We start from the raw sequence: 14112 nt of genomic DNA, 5'->3' as shown, positions 1-14112 counted from the left end.
CCCCCCCCCCCATAGGTAAGATCTGCAGTCTCTGTTCAGAAATGCATAATTTTTTATTTTACATTTTTTTTTTCTATGCCCTAGCTTATCAAGCAATCTAGTCGTGTTTTCATTATTTACTACTCTGGTGGTCTTTGGCAGATTTTTATCAGCAGTGATTATTTTTTTTTTTTAAATGTAGTCCTAGATAACTGAGTATTGTCAGGCCAAGTATCAAATTAGAGGATTGCCCCTTGACAGATTTTTGAGACCTGTCATTTGGAAGAGGGCTTAGTTCATTTATCCTGTGCTTTATTTGTTACTGAAAGTGATAACTTTTAATCACAAAGTCAGGTGACTTGCGAAAATTTACGTTACGTGTACAAAATTGCTATAATCAACCAAACCTGTAATCTAGGTGAAATGAGGTTTGAGATTCAGCATTGTTTAAATAAAATACTACTGGCAGTAGTTATACTCCTATCCCTTAATTTGCTGATTCGTAGTATCAGCTCCTCTTTTGTTCTCCTTGGGTTTAACATCAAAGTAACTGCTCTATAAATACTTGGGTCATCCTCTTTGCCCGTCCCAAAATTCTTTGTTGTTTCAGGATGTATTAAATCTGAACATCAATAGACCAGAGATCTCGGCATATTCTTTAGGGCTTTCGAATGCAAGTTGTCTAGGCCTCTTTACTTAAATATTTTCCTTAACTAGAGGTTTTTAATGTCCTCCTTGGTTACTTAAGGATTGGAAGTAACTTCATCTTCCTGCTTCATTCCAAATACAGAACCGTTGAACATACCTGTTGAACACTTCTGCCTTTCCTCCAGTGTTAACAATTTTAACAACTGTCTAGCAATGGGCTTATGTGGTTTCTAGAGTTTTGTTACGTTAATACTTGGACTCTTTATTGCTAGTACCCCTTCTGGTCATGGATTTTCCTCGGCAACTTTAGCTTCATAGTTAGTAGGGTCGGAAGGGACCCGAGCAGATCATCAAGTCCAACCCTCTGCCATGGCAGGAAAGAGTACTGGGGTCAAACGATCCCAGCAAGGTGATTGTCAAGCCTTGTCTTAAAGACCCCCAGGGTCAGAGCCAGCACCACTTTGCTTGGAAGTTGGGTCCAGATCCTAGCCACCCTGACAGTGAAGCAGCGCCTCCTGATATCCCATCTGAATCTACCCTCTGCCAGCTTGTGACCATTATTTCTAGTCACTCCTGGTAGTGCTCGGGGAAACAGGGACTCCCCCACGTTCATCTTGGTATCAATGGTGACTCCAAGATCCTTTTCTGCCTCTGCACTGACGAGAAGGGAGTTCCCCAGCCTGTAGGTATGGTGCTGGCTCTTCTTCCCCAGGTGCAGCACCTTGCACTTGTCAGTGTTGAATCCCATCCTGTTCTCGTCTGCCCACCCCTGTAACCTGTCTAGGTCTGATTGCAGCTTATTCCTTCCTTCTAGCGTGCCCATACCCCCCTGTCAGAGGCCTTTTTAAAGTCCAGAAAGACTATGTCCACCACGACATCTGCATCCAGGGATTTGGTGACGTGGCCGTAGAAGGCCACCAGGTTGGTCTGACAGGACCTGCCTCTAATGAACCCGTGTTGGTTGTCCCTAAGCATAATCTCCCCCGCTGGCCCCTCGTGGATATGTGCCAGAATAATTCTCTCAAAAAGCGTACCCAGGATTGAGGTAAGACTAACTGGCCTATAGTTCGCCGGGTCCTCCTTCCTCCCCTTTTTGAAGATGGGAACTACATTGGCCCTCTTCCAGTCCTGGCACCACACCAGAGCACCACGAGTGCTTGTAAAGCTGTGCTAGGGGTCCTGCAATGACCTCAGCTAATTCCTTCAGCACTTGGGGGCGGATATCGTCTGGACCAGCTGATTTGAATACATCCAGTCCCTCCAGAAGTTCCCTAACCAGTACCTCACTAACCCTTGGCCTAGGTGCACCTCCCCTGAGGTCTAAGGGGGGCCCAGAGTGGGGGGTGGCTGTTCTGGTCCCTGCTCAGGAAAATGGAGGCAAAGAAATCATTAAATAGGTTAGCTTTGTCTGGTGTGACGACCAAATTTCCTAGCATGTCCTGCAGGGGCCCCACATTACCCGGTACCTTCTTTTTGCTCCCTATGTATTTAAAAAAGGACTTCTTGTTGTCCTTGATCCGGGAAGCTAGTTCCAGTCCCATCTCCGCCTTGGCCTTCCTGACTGCCCCCTGCATCCCCAAGCAACTGCAGTATAGTCCTCCCTGGGAATGGCCCCTCCCTGCCATTGGGTGTGCGCCTCCCTTTTAGCCAGGAGACATTCCCGGATGCTTTTGGTGAGCCATGGGGGCTTTTGTGCCCTCCTGCTCCCTTTGATCCGTGTTGGGATTACCTCCCTTTGGGCTTGGAGGATCGTTTCCTTAAGGAGCAACCGCTCTTCTTGGACACCTGGCTCCCCTCCCCTCCGGGACCTCAGTGCTTCCCCGACTATTTTCCTTAGCTCACTGAAGTCCGCCCTCCTGAAATCCAGGGCTGCTGCCTGGCTGCAAGCCTTTGCCATCTTGCACTGGATGGTGAATCCCAGCAGGCGATGATCACTGTCGCCCAGGTGGTCGAGCACCCGCAGCCCCCTCACCAGGTCATCGCCTATGGCCAGCACCAGGTCCAGCAAGGCGTCTCCCCTGGTGGGGCTGCGCACCTCCTGGGTTAGATGGAGGTCCTGCATTTTGGCTAGGAACCTACGTGAGCAGTCAGACCTGACTGACTGCTTTTCCCAGCAGATGTCTGGAAAGGTCAGGTCAGGTCCCCCATGTTGACCACGTCCTTTGACCTAACTGCCTCCGTGAGCTGACTTGAGAATTCCTGGGCTAGCTCTTCCCCTTGGTTGGGTGGTCTGTAGTAGACCCCCACCGTTAAGTCTCTTTTCCCTCAACTGCTTTGTATTGTAACCCAGAGCACTTCCGTGTGTCCCTCCTCTGACTCTGTGCTACCTGGTGAGGGTATGTATTCCTCCTTGATGTAGAGTGCCACGCCCCTGCCTTTCCTCCCTGTCCTATCCCTCCTGTACAGCCTGTAGTTGTTGATATTCACTGCCCAGTCACGCGTTGGGTCCCACCACGTTTCAGTGAGCCCCACTATTTCTGGGTTGGTGTCAGCTAGCAGGAGGGGAAGTTCCTCCTGCTTGTTTCCCATACTACGAGTGTTTGTGTAGAGGCATTTGAGGCCTCCTGTGGATGTGTGCACTGGCCCCCTAATCTCAGCATTGCCCTGGCCCCTGTCGCTTACCTGTGTATATGTTCTGCTCCTCTGTCTAGGCTGGGCTGTACTTGTGAGCGCTGCTTGGTTAAGCGGTCCAAGGCTTCCTCTTCCCTCGTCTTCCTCTTCCCCCCATGAGCTGCTTTTATCAGTTTCTGCGCTTCTAAGTTAAATTGCTTGTGGACTCTCTTTTTCTCCATTTCTTAGATTTATTTCTGTCCCCAGTATTACCATAATGTTTGCCATGCTTGCTGGCCTTCAGATGGAGTTTACTGGGTCCTCAGTTAAAGAAGCACAAACTACTAAAATAAGTGTAACTTTCCCAGTATCAAGTAACGATAAAAATGGAACTCCACAGTGCATTTCTTGAGGCGCTTTACAGAATTCTTTAAGTTATGTACTAAAAAATCTAGTTGGTTTGAGCTGACTCAAAAGGGGAACCTGTAATTTTAAAATGTGAAATGCTAAGGCAGTTCATAATTTTAGCTGCTTCATGGTGCTTCTTCAGTTTTCTTTTTCTTGTGACTCATTGTAAAGCAAAAGTCTCTAGACACTTTAACAAAGTTGTAAGCGTTTTCTCTTTCTCTCTTTAAACGTTTTTGCAGGGGGGAGCCTAAGACTTGGTATGGAGCCCCAGGATATGCAGCTGAACAACTGGAAGATGTAATGAAGAAGTTGGCTCCTGAGCTATTTGAGTCTCAACCAGATCTTTTGCACCAACTTGTCACCATTATGAACCCAAATACGCTGATGGCCCATGGAGTGCCTGTATGTCATTGAATTTCTGTGCCTACTGTCCTTCCTCCCTCTCCCGCCTTGTTTTGTATTGGTGTTAAGTCTTTAGCAAATAAAATTTGCAGGTAACTTCCAACTTCTTTCCATTTTGCAGCTGGGATATATTTAAACAGTTTCTTCAGATTGGATGGACTGGTTTTTTGCCTTCCTCCGTAGCAGGGGGTGTGGTCCTCTACCCAAGACCTCTTGAGCGTATATTAACAACAGTTTTTATAGAAGCAGGACATTGGCTGCTGTGGTTCTCCTGCAGGTTACCTAAGGCAGGTTAGGGTGTTAGGTCTATGTTGCGTCAGGGTTGATGGTAGTCTTATGTAGAGTTTAGATTATGGTTGTATGGGATGGTTTAGATAGGGGTGATCCTGCCTCAGGCAGGGGGTTGGATTAGATGACCTCTGGAGGTCCCTTCCAGTCCTACTTTATGATTTTTTTTTTTTTTCCCCGTCTTTGATTCTCACTACGTAACAGTAGCAATTAACTGATTATACATTTAATTTCTCTTTTGAAGTAGACTAGTGGCATTCATGTGTCACTTCTGTGAAATGAGAGGTGAGGACTCTTGTTTTAGGTGGTTCTCAGATGAAGTTCACAGGGTTGTACCAATGGTTGATCACGAGGTCTACGTTCATAAAAGTGTATGGAATAAATATACTATATTCTGTAATTATGATTTATTGCGGTTGCATTACTTGACTGCTTTAGATAATTTCTGTGATTTACTATTTAAGTGCTGGGTTGTAACTCAAACCTTACTGGGTGCAAGAGAAAGTAAGGGCTTTGCCTTTGCCTATGTGGCAGAACAAGAGCTTATCCTGAATCTTGAACCCAGGGTCAGGAGAAACATCAGGAATCTGCACTACCCAGTACCTCGTCTATTTAACTGGTTGGATGTGGGAAAATTGAGCAGTCCTGACTGTCTGCCAACAAATTTGACACGGGAAGAATGTTTCTTGTAGTAAGTCAGTGCCACTTACTGTCCTACCATCTGAGCAAATTCAGAAGTTCATATGAGGAAGACATGTTAGTTTCCAGTGTTCTTTCTGGAGCAGCATTTCTTTGCTCCACCAATAAATCCAAGATGAAAACAAACAACTTGTGACCCTTTCTCACCTTTTATAGAAAGATGGCTATCACAGAATTCTTAACAAACAAATAATAAAGTATTTTTAGTTATTGTTAGAAGTAAAATCGGGTATTTTTTGTTAGTAAGTACAGATTCTTAGGTTGTAGAGATGCCTACCATCCTTATGGAATATATACTATCTGAGCAGCATCTCTTGCAACACTTAACAGTGAGGCTGTATAACACTCTGCTGGGAATCTTATTGCCATTTGCTCTGACTATTTCGCAATTGAGTGCTGGCATAAGGAATTCCCCTGGAGTCTTCTGAGTACAGATATAGGTGCGTTTTGTCTCTGCTGTCTGGGGATAGTGCACTGGAATGCTAGTACTGATTAAGTTTTTTTTGGGTTTTTTAAAGCTGTCTAAGGATTTGAATACGCCCGGTTACTATAAAGTTAACGGAAATCAGATGTCTGTGTTTTTCTAGGGAGCTCTGAAAATCTCAGCCCTCAGCTCTGTGTAGATCTTAATTGTTGTTTTTTGTTTTTATTAGGTTTACCGAACCAATCAGTGTGCTGGGGAGTTTGTGATTACATTTCCAAGAGCCTATCACAGTGGCTTTAACCAGGGTTTCAATTTTGCTGAAGCTGTTAACTTCTGCACAGTTGACTGGGTATGTTTCTGAACATAATGCACATTTTCAGTTTTTACTCCAGGTTCTGGACAAGGCCCTGTGTATGACTAGAATATGGGAAATCCAGAGGCTGCTTTAAATTCAGGGGATATACTAACTGATTTCTTGAAGTAGGCTGTCTTCCATGAAACCTTGTGCCTTTCTGAACGAGTTAAGTCTTTAAGGTGCCACCCTGCCCTACCTTTTGCCCTCATTACAAAATCAGAATTACTTGGTATCTGGCCCACAGATCCATTTCTACCTCAGACAGCTTTAAAGAGATATTTGTAGCATTTTTATCATATATTGTAACTGTTACTTACTGCAGTCTTGGATGAAGATTGTGTCCCAACACCTCCAAGTTCATCTTTCCCACTTAATGCCAGTTAAATAGCATGATAGAGGAGGAGTTTTTGGTGACACCTGTTACTGGGCCAGTTGTTTAGATGGGAGAAAGTTAGAAAAGCATTGGGACACAGTGGGTGCATCTACACAAGATGCTACTGCCTACTGGTTACTGCGCATTTATTTAGTATTTGTATAATCAAGTACTAAAATGTAGTAGCATCGGCAAATACCTTTTTAGTGATACTACTGTGCAGTGGCATACTAACACTGTTGGTGCTGTGATGCGCTACTGCGCAGCTAGCATCTTGTGTAGACGTGTCCAGTGTGCCCTTTTTCAGGTCTGGACTTTAGGTTAAATTGCATGTATTCAGAGCTACTATTTTTCAGTATTTTTAAGATATTACACACAAAACATTGTTCTTGCATTTGAGAATTCTCTAAATCGAATGCTTTTCACAGAAACAAAAACTGTTGGGATTCTTTTCCATGGAGTATTGTTCTTAAATTGCCTGAGATTTGCAGCATATGTTGGGAAGTGGTAAACGGTCCTCTGCAAAAAAGCATCAGAAAAATTGCGTTATCACTACAGAAATATTAAGAGGTTTATGCAGCCATCTTCCAGAAAATTGAACTTGACTGTTCTAAGGGCAGCACTTGAACTGCACATCTCTATTCATGTTCTTAAAAGTATTAGTCATCTAATCCTATACGAGAAAAAGGAAGACCCCTATACATAGCAAGGGTTTTGCTTTTTTTAAAGTTTTTAATCCAAATATATTCCTCCAAAAGGAGGACCCCCCCTCTAGCAACAGTTTCCGCAGACACAAGCGATCAAAACGCCTCCAGTGATTTGCTGTGTCATATCTGTCTCTTGAAATAACAGCTATTTTGGATTATTCTCAGTTTGGATTTTCTCAACACAGATTCTTCATCCTATAGACCAGTGTTCATTCACTTGCATGGAGCCCATTTGAAAAATTAGTAGCTGAACAAGCAGTAAGGCTCAGATGCTGTATACCTGGGTTTCCAGCTTTTGGTACTTGAGTTGTATGATTACATCAGAATATCAGCTTTTAAAAGAAAATAGTTTGTGTTCCAGTTGCAGTGCTCCCCCCCAAACAAACAAAAAAAACTCCCAACAAAACCAATAGTAGTAAATGCAACCTATGTATAACCAAAGCAGTAATATTTGTCTGAGTCAGTAGACAGCTCAAAATAATAGCCATTCACTCCTTCCACAGCTATGTTCATAATGAGCTAGACTCACTCCTTTGGGGGTTGGTGTGGTATGCTTGAGGTGCACTTAGTTTTCTTATTTTGGCTCTGAATACAGCAGGCATCCAAGATCAAATGTGAAGTCAATATTATAGGTTTATAGAGCTCACTCATGGTTTCATTTTTCTCTTTAATCTCTGTATATTTGATGAAAATAATGTATATTGTTTCTAGAATGAGTTGTCATTGGCTGTCTTTTGGATGGCTAGATATAGTACTTGTTGAACAGCATAAATGGCCTGCTTTCAAATCATTTCCCCTCTAAAGACTTTCTGTGAATAAGATTTTATTTATTTATTTTTGCTGTCTCCAAACCTTGTTCCCCTTCCATATAGCTGCCATTAGGTCGTCAATGTGTGGAACACTATCGCCTATTAAACCGCTATTGTGTATTTTCTCATGATGAGATGATATGTAAAATGGCTTCCAAAGCAGATGATCTTGATGTTGTGGTAGCATCTACAGTTCAAAAAGATATGTCTATTATGATCGAAGATGAAAGGGCATTGCGTGAGGCTGTGCGTAAACTGGTAAGCTTTAGGAAGTGAAGCTACAATTTCTGGACAAGCATTAAAACAGTGGTTGGAAATTGCATTTGTGGCCTGCATTATTGTAACCAATTTAAGATGCGTATTTTATGCTACCCTTACTGATTTTACTGTCATGAATAGTTCTGTTTATTTCAGTGGGACTACTTGAGTTGTGGGGGGTCGGAGGGCATGAATGCAACTAATCATTCATTATCTAAGTTTTTAGGGTCTGTCTTTGAAAGTTTTATGGCTTCTTAACTAATTGATCCATTAGCCAAAACTTGGCTATGTTCACATTTCCATTATCATATTTCTGGACTCTTATGAGTAGACATTACTTAGCTACTGATCTCCCAGCCTAAGTTAATGTATTCAGTTTATTATACTCTGAAGGTTCTTACAGTTGTTCTGTTGTAGGGAGTGACTGAGACTGAGAGAGTGGCTTTTGAAATGTTGCCTGATGACGAGCGCCAGTGTTTAAAGTGCAAAACCACTTGCTTCATGTCTGCTGTTTACTGTTCATGTAAACCTGGTTTACTGGTTTGCCTATATCATGTAGAAGATCTCTGTTCCTGTCCCACTTATAAATATAAACTGGGGTAAGTTTCAGCCAGCACCAATATTAAATATTGGAGATTAGAATGTGCTTTTCTTAAATGTTAAGGGCTTGATGATGTTCTGGCATCACTTGCAAAGCAGATTAGCCAGGCTTGATGTCATATGCCTGCTTCTCTCACAGCCAAACTTACCGATCTGAATCGGGATCCCAACAATTGCACATCCTGCCATGCCACATATGCATGGCAAGACATGCAAGTTTTGGGTTAAGGGATGACATTCCAATTGTGCTTTTCTTACCAGTGCGGGTGGAGCCCAAGATCACAATCCCAGACTCTACCTGCACCAGCAAGTTCAAAGCTGGGCATCAGCAGCCCCACGTGTGTGGTGGAAGGTACCCTACTTTGACCTTTTTGCCTAGAGCACCTATGCAGTAATTGCAGATCTGCATACCTGCAATCCTGCATGTGGGACACCAAGTGTTCATCTTTGACCCTGCTGCACAGGGCAGCCAAGAGCTGTGCCATTCTGCTTTCCACTCCCCCACTCTTCCCTCGTGCAGACCCCTGGGCCGCCCTGGTTGGAGACTTCATGGTGCTCTGGCCCCCATCCCCATGCTGACAATCAGTACATGGGCACTCTGCAGCCTGAGGCTTGCAGCTTGGCCAGAATTGTCCCCCTTTCAATGCTGACTCTCAGCTGATTGTCATTATGGAGCGTGTTGGGAAGTGTGGGACAGCCTAGGGTGCCACGCTTTCAGTTTAAGGTTTCAGTGTAAACTAGCCACAAAGATGTTATATGTAGGATGTCTTTGTAGCTGGTTTCTCATTTTATTGTCATTAATTGGCTGAATGTGTGGCAGTATTACTGCTTATGTCGCCGTTAGTGTGTTAATCGCGCCATAAGTATAACACCTGCCAGGGCCCATAGTGTCTGAGCATGGAACCTCTTTCTTGGGTGGTATACAAGACTATTACCTTTTTCTCATTTTACAAAGTATCTTTCTTCTATGATATCTACAAGAAGTTGATTTGCTAACTTATTTATATTAACAAAAATCTTTGTTTCACCATGTTGTGATAATTCTAGGCTTTTCTAAGGAACTGAGTGATCCTACTATTTTTCCCAACTGCTTTTCCTTTTTGGGTTCTCTCTTCCTATTGTTTTTTCCCCCTTTGTTTTGAAGAGCTCACAGGTTAGTTTCATATGGGAAAACAGAGACCATGGCTATGTATTTATACTGTGAAGCACCTAATGTGCTTGGGAAGTATAAAATAATGATCGTTGGTAACTAAGGTGATGCAGTAATGTAAACCATACTTATTTTGGTTGTTAAACATGCCTTGTTTAATAGTGTGAATTCTGTAACACTTCCAGCTACCGGTATACCCTTGATGATCTTTACCCAATGGTGAATGCACTAAAATTGCGTGCAGAATCCTACAATGAATGGGCTTCTAATGTAAATGAAGCTTTGGAGGCAAAAATGAATAATAAAAGAAGTATGTATTTTTTTTCCTACTTTCTGGTTTGCTACATTAGGCTAAAAACGTTATTGTTTCTTGCTCAGCTCTTAATTTCGGAAACTTACCAATTTTGTCTAGGAAACTTACATGGCAACCCTAAAATGATATAAATAAGTAACTGTTTAAAACTTTAATTGTTAATAGCCTCTGAAATTAGAGAATGCTGCATAAAGGTTAAGGATGAAGAGCAGTCCTATTTTATATGTGCACTGCTCCTTTTGTACTCTTGTTTCATGTACTTAGTGCTAGCATTTCCTGACCCCCTCTCCAATTTCTAATCGCTAACTTTACATCAGGAATGTAGTGTTGCTGAATCTTGGGACTCTAATCCTTGTGTGGATAGAAATTTATCCTTCTCACCCTAGCTGCTGGTTGTATTTACAAAGACAGAGCTGGGAGGAATATACCAGGGCAGTTGGGGCATCCTGGAGAATAAGAATGTCAGGTCATTAAGCATTGATTTGGTTTGATAGTTTAACATAACTGTGGCCATGCATGTGAAGAAAAAGTGGAATTAGATTAAAAACTTACATTTCCTTAAATCAAATAACTGATATTTAGATAGGAATGCTGTTGTTGCACTGTAACATTTTGTTTTATGAATTAGGACAATAACAAATTAGATGTTTTCTAATTAAAGACAATATCCTCTTCCAAAAAGGCCTCATCAGTTTTAAGGCTTTGATAGAAGAATCAGAAATGAAAAAGTTTCCAGATAATGATCTGCTGCGACACCTTAGATTAGTTACCCAGGATGCTGACAAATGTGCCTCAGTTGCACAACAACTTCTTAATGGCAAAAGACAAACCAGGTAAGTGTGTGTATGTACATTTGTATGTGTACATGAATGCACAAGCATGTACTGGTTTTGAACAATTCAGGGGTAGATTTCGGAAACCCTTTCTTCCGTGGGTTTGAAAATTACAGCCTTCTCTGTCCCTTCCAAAGATGTTCTACTTTACTTATCATATGCTAAAAAGTTCATGGACTTGCAGAACCCTCACCTAGGCTCTTGTTCCACTTTTTATATACTTTCCCAGAGTAAGATGTTGCTATGACATTATAACTTGTTTTTTCTCAGAGAGATTTTGTTGAGCACCCAGGTCCTTTTCTCTCTTCCCAAGGGGGAAAGACCTCTTATGATATTTATGGACAAAAATCATTATGACACATTTCTTAAACCAAGGCTGTCCAGCTGGTGGGATTAATCTGAAGTCCAGTCACCGCTCCCCCTCACCCCCTCATCATTCCAGCTGCAGCAGCAGCCAGGGTTTCCAGGCTTCTCCTACCTCCTCTGACATTTGCATCCTGCACCCACCCCAGGGAGCAGTGCAGTTCTGGGGGGAGTTTGCAGCAGAGTGGAGCCTGTGGCTGAGGAGCTGAGGGTGAAGGGTGCCCAAATGTGCAGTGCAGTGCAGTGATATCTAGGGGTTCACCCCCGTGGAAGGTGCAGCAAGATAGTGGGGAGCTGCCTGAGATGTAGAAGTTGGACATTCTTGCCTTAAACAGGTGGGAGTCCACTTTACCCATTTTGTGCCATGAGGCAGTGAAGTTGTGATAGTGGTGCAGACATCTTTATATGCTACATGGAAGAACAGAATACCTGAGAAGAAAGGTCTAATATTACAGGCCCTTGAAAACTTCAGTTATTCATCATCTCTTCTGCAATTTGAGAAAGCTTAAGATAGAACTTTTGCTACTAGCAAAAGCAAATGTTCTTTTGACTAATTATCTACATACGCTTCTCACTGGCAGGTGTCTCTCACAGCCTGTACTTCAATCAGAGACCTCTTTTTACTTTAGCATAATTGGTAGAGTGCACTTTCTTTGCTTGGGTACAGCCTCCCAGATCTGGGGGTTGGGTTTAGTTCCCCCTTCCTGAAAAGCAGAACTACAACACAAGATGATGACTTTGCCGCATATACCAGCCACATATGTTCTTTCCACTTCCCTGGGTTGCCCTTGTTTGAGTTCCTTCTGGTGGCACGTTTTTCTTTAGATGGCTTTACCCAGACCTGTTTCATACTTGGGGTTCAGGCCATGCCCTTCCAGTGCTGAACTAATTCCAGCTCTGTGAGGTGCCTGTTTTGCCTAGGGGAGGCCCATATTCCTGAAATTTGTTCAGGAAATGTTTTCATGAGGAGGAAAAATCTCCAAGACCTCTTAGCTCATATAGGCACTAGGTGAGACTCTTGAAGAACTTGATCCCAGGCACAACTTGAGATGCAACTGGTGAGGGTCATAAGAGGTAAAAATAAATAAAAATTTGCCTCTGTGACTTCATTCTACAAGTATGTCAAGAGTAAGAGAAAGACCAAAGGAACTGTGGGTCCCTTATGAAATGCAGAAGGAAGTGACATTACAGATGATGCAGAGAAAGCTGAAGCATTTGATGCTGTTGCAGAATTCCCAGTCTGGATTGTAATATACAGGACTTCTACTTCCTTTATAGTTTTTACTGGCCTCTCAACGGAGCATATTATGACTTTTGAAACATACTATGCTCTGTATCTTTAGATTTCTTAAAATATCTTAATGTATTTTCAGAAAATGTTAACTGCTGGAATATGTTTTTCTGCCATCTCGCAAATCAAAAAACACCTGTGTAATTTCAGATATCGTTCTGGTGGAGGGAAATCCCAGAATCAGCTGACTGTGAATGAACTCCGGTTGTTTGTAAGACAGCTATATGCTCTACCCTGTGTCCTCAGTCAGACACCATTACTGAAGGTAACCTTGAGAACACTAGGAGAGAAAGGAAGAACTTGTATTATATGAGGATTGTGAAGAATTGTCAGCTTGATTAGTAACTAAATGGATGTTAAAATCCCCTAACAGAGAGAGACTTATTTAAATGATCAGGCCTGCATAATTTGCATCCAGGAGTCCTTAAAAGGAGTTGCCTGAGGAGATCTCTGACATACTCGTGTCTATTCTTAGTAGATCTTGGAATACCTGAGAAATTGGAGGAACAAAAAAAATGCCAATATTGTACTGTAATCGAGAGGGGGAAGTGGGTTGACCTGGATGAATATAGCTCAATTAATCTGACATCAATCCTGGGCACAATAATAAAAAAACTGGCATGAAATGTAGTTAAACAATAGGAATGTAATTACTGTCAGTCAGTACAGGTTTGTGGAAAATGGGTTTGCTCTACCAAACCTGGATTCTTAGAAAATATTATAAGTTTGGTTGATTTAAAAAAAAAAAAAAAATAGCCTGGTAATTATAATGGATTTTTTTAAGGTGTCTTGCTTAGAATTGAATGATTTTATCATTAAAATATTAGTGCCATGCAATGTCAGTAAAGAACATTTTAAGTGGATTTAGGACAGGTTTACTTATAATTCTTGGTTTCTCCACATAAATTCTAGCATTGTATATCAAATTCAGTGCAAGAATGGATTTGTTTTTTGTTTTTGGAATACCAGTATCTGGAGTTTTATCTATGACCTGGGGCACTCATAACTCTTGTTGATAAAGTTATTAGGAAAATGGTTACCTTAACCAACCTCTGAGAACCGTCTTACCACTTATGGCTTTGAGACTAGACCCACTTATGTCCACATTTCTTCAAAAATAGATATAATAATTGGGTTGTTTTCGGGGGGGTTTTTACTACTTAATAGTTATCTAAACAGTTATTTAAATGTTTTGTTCCCCTTTTGGATTAAGACATCAATGGGTTCTTTTTGCTCCTTCCATCTCCTATACAAGGGCTATAACTGTACTGTATGTGCATGTGAAATAATCAAAATCAAATCTCCAGGATTCAAGATTTATCCATCCGATAAATACTCCAATTCCTTTCAACGACAGGCATTTACTTAAGCCCACTATAAGGTGCTGGTTGGTATACAGACCTTCAAAGCACATGCTAAAATCAAAACTAAAGGTTTGTCTCCTAGGGACAGGTACGCAGGCATCTCCACCTCCAGCATGTCCCAGTATCCATTCTGATGCATCCATTATTAGCTTCCATTTATTGTGGTATAAGAAGCATGCATACAAATACCCCTTCTCCAGAGCAGCTGATGCAGGGTGAAGTCTCTTCTGACTCCCTGTAATTTGTTTCATCATACCCTCAGCTTAACTTTTGCCACTTTTTTTTTTTTTTATCTTTG

The 14112-nt window shown here is 42.0% G+C and overlaps 1 protein-coding gene across 2 annotated transcripts in view; it reads left to right on the top strand.

Annotated features, from left to right (window-relative positions):
• The window catches only part of KDM5B (lysine demethylase 5B), an 87704-nt gene that overhangs the window by 49096 nt on the left and 24496 nt on the right, over nt 1-14112 (top strand). For both annotated transcript variants that reach the window (XM_019513829.1, XM_019513830.1), the window contains 7 exons: nt 3825-3987; nt 5628-5747; nt 7706-7900; nt 8318-8499; nt 9836-9960; nt 10646-10796; nt 12601-12715. In XM_019513829.1, the coding sequence (XP_019369374.1) occupies nt 3825-3987; nt 5628-5747; nt 7706-7900; nt 8318-8499; nt 9836-9960; nt 10646-10796; nt 12601-12715 (1051 nt within the window). The remainder of the gene's footprint in view (nt 1-3824; nt 3988-5627; nt 5748-7705; nt 7901-8317; nt 8500-9835; nt 9961-10645; nt 10797-12600; nt 12716-14112) is intronic.

Source organism: Gavialis gangeticus, unplaced genomic scaffold (genome assembly GCF_001723915.1).
Source record: "Gavialis gangeticus isolate Ggan-Ray unplaced genomic scaffold, GavGan_comp1, whole genome shotgun sequence".
Taxonomy (NCBI): Eukaryota; Metazoa; Chordata; order Crocodylia; family Gavialidae; genus Gavialis; species Gavialis gangeticus.
The sequence above is the reverse complement of the archived record's forward strand: the minus strand, read 5'-3'. Positions and strand labels throughout refer to the sequence as shown.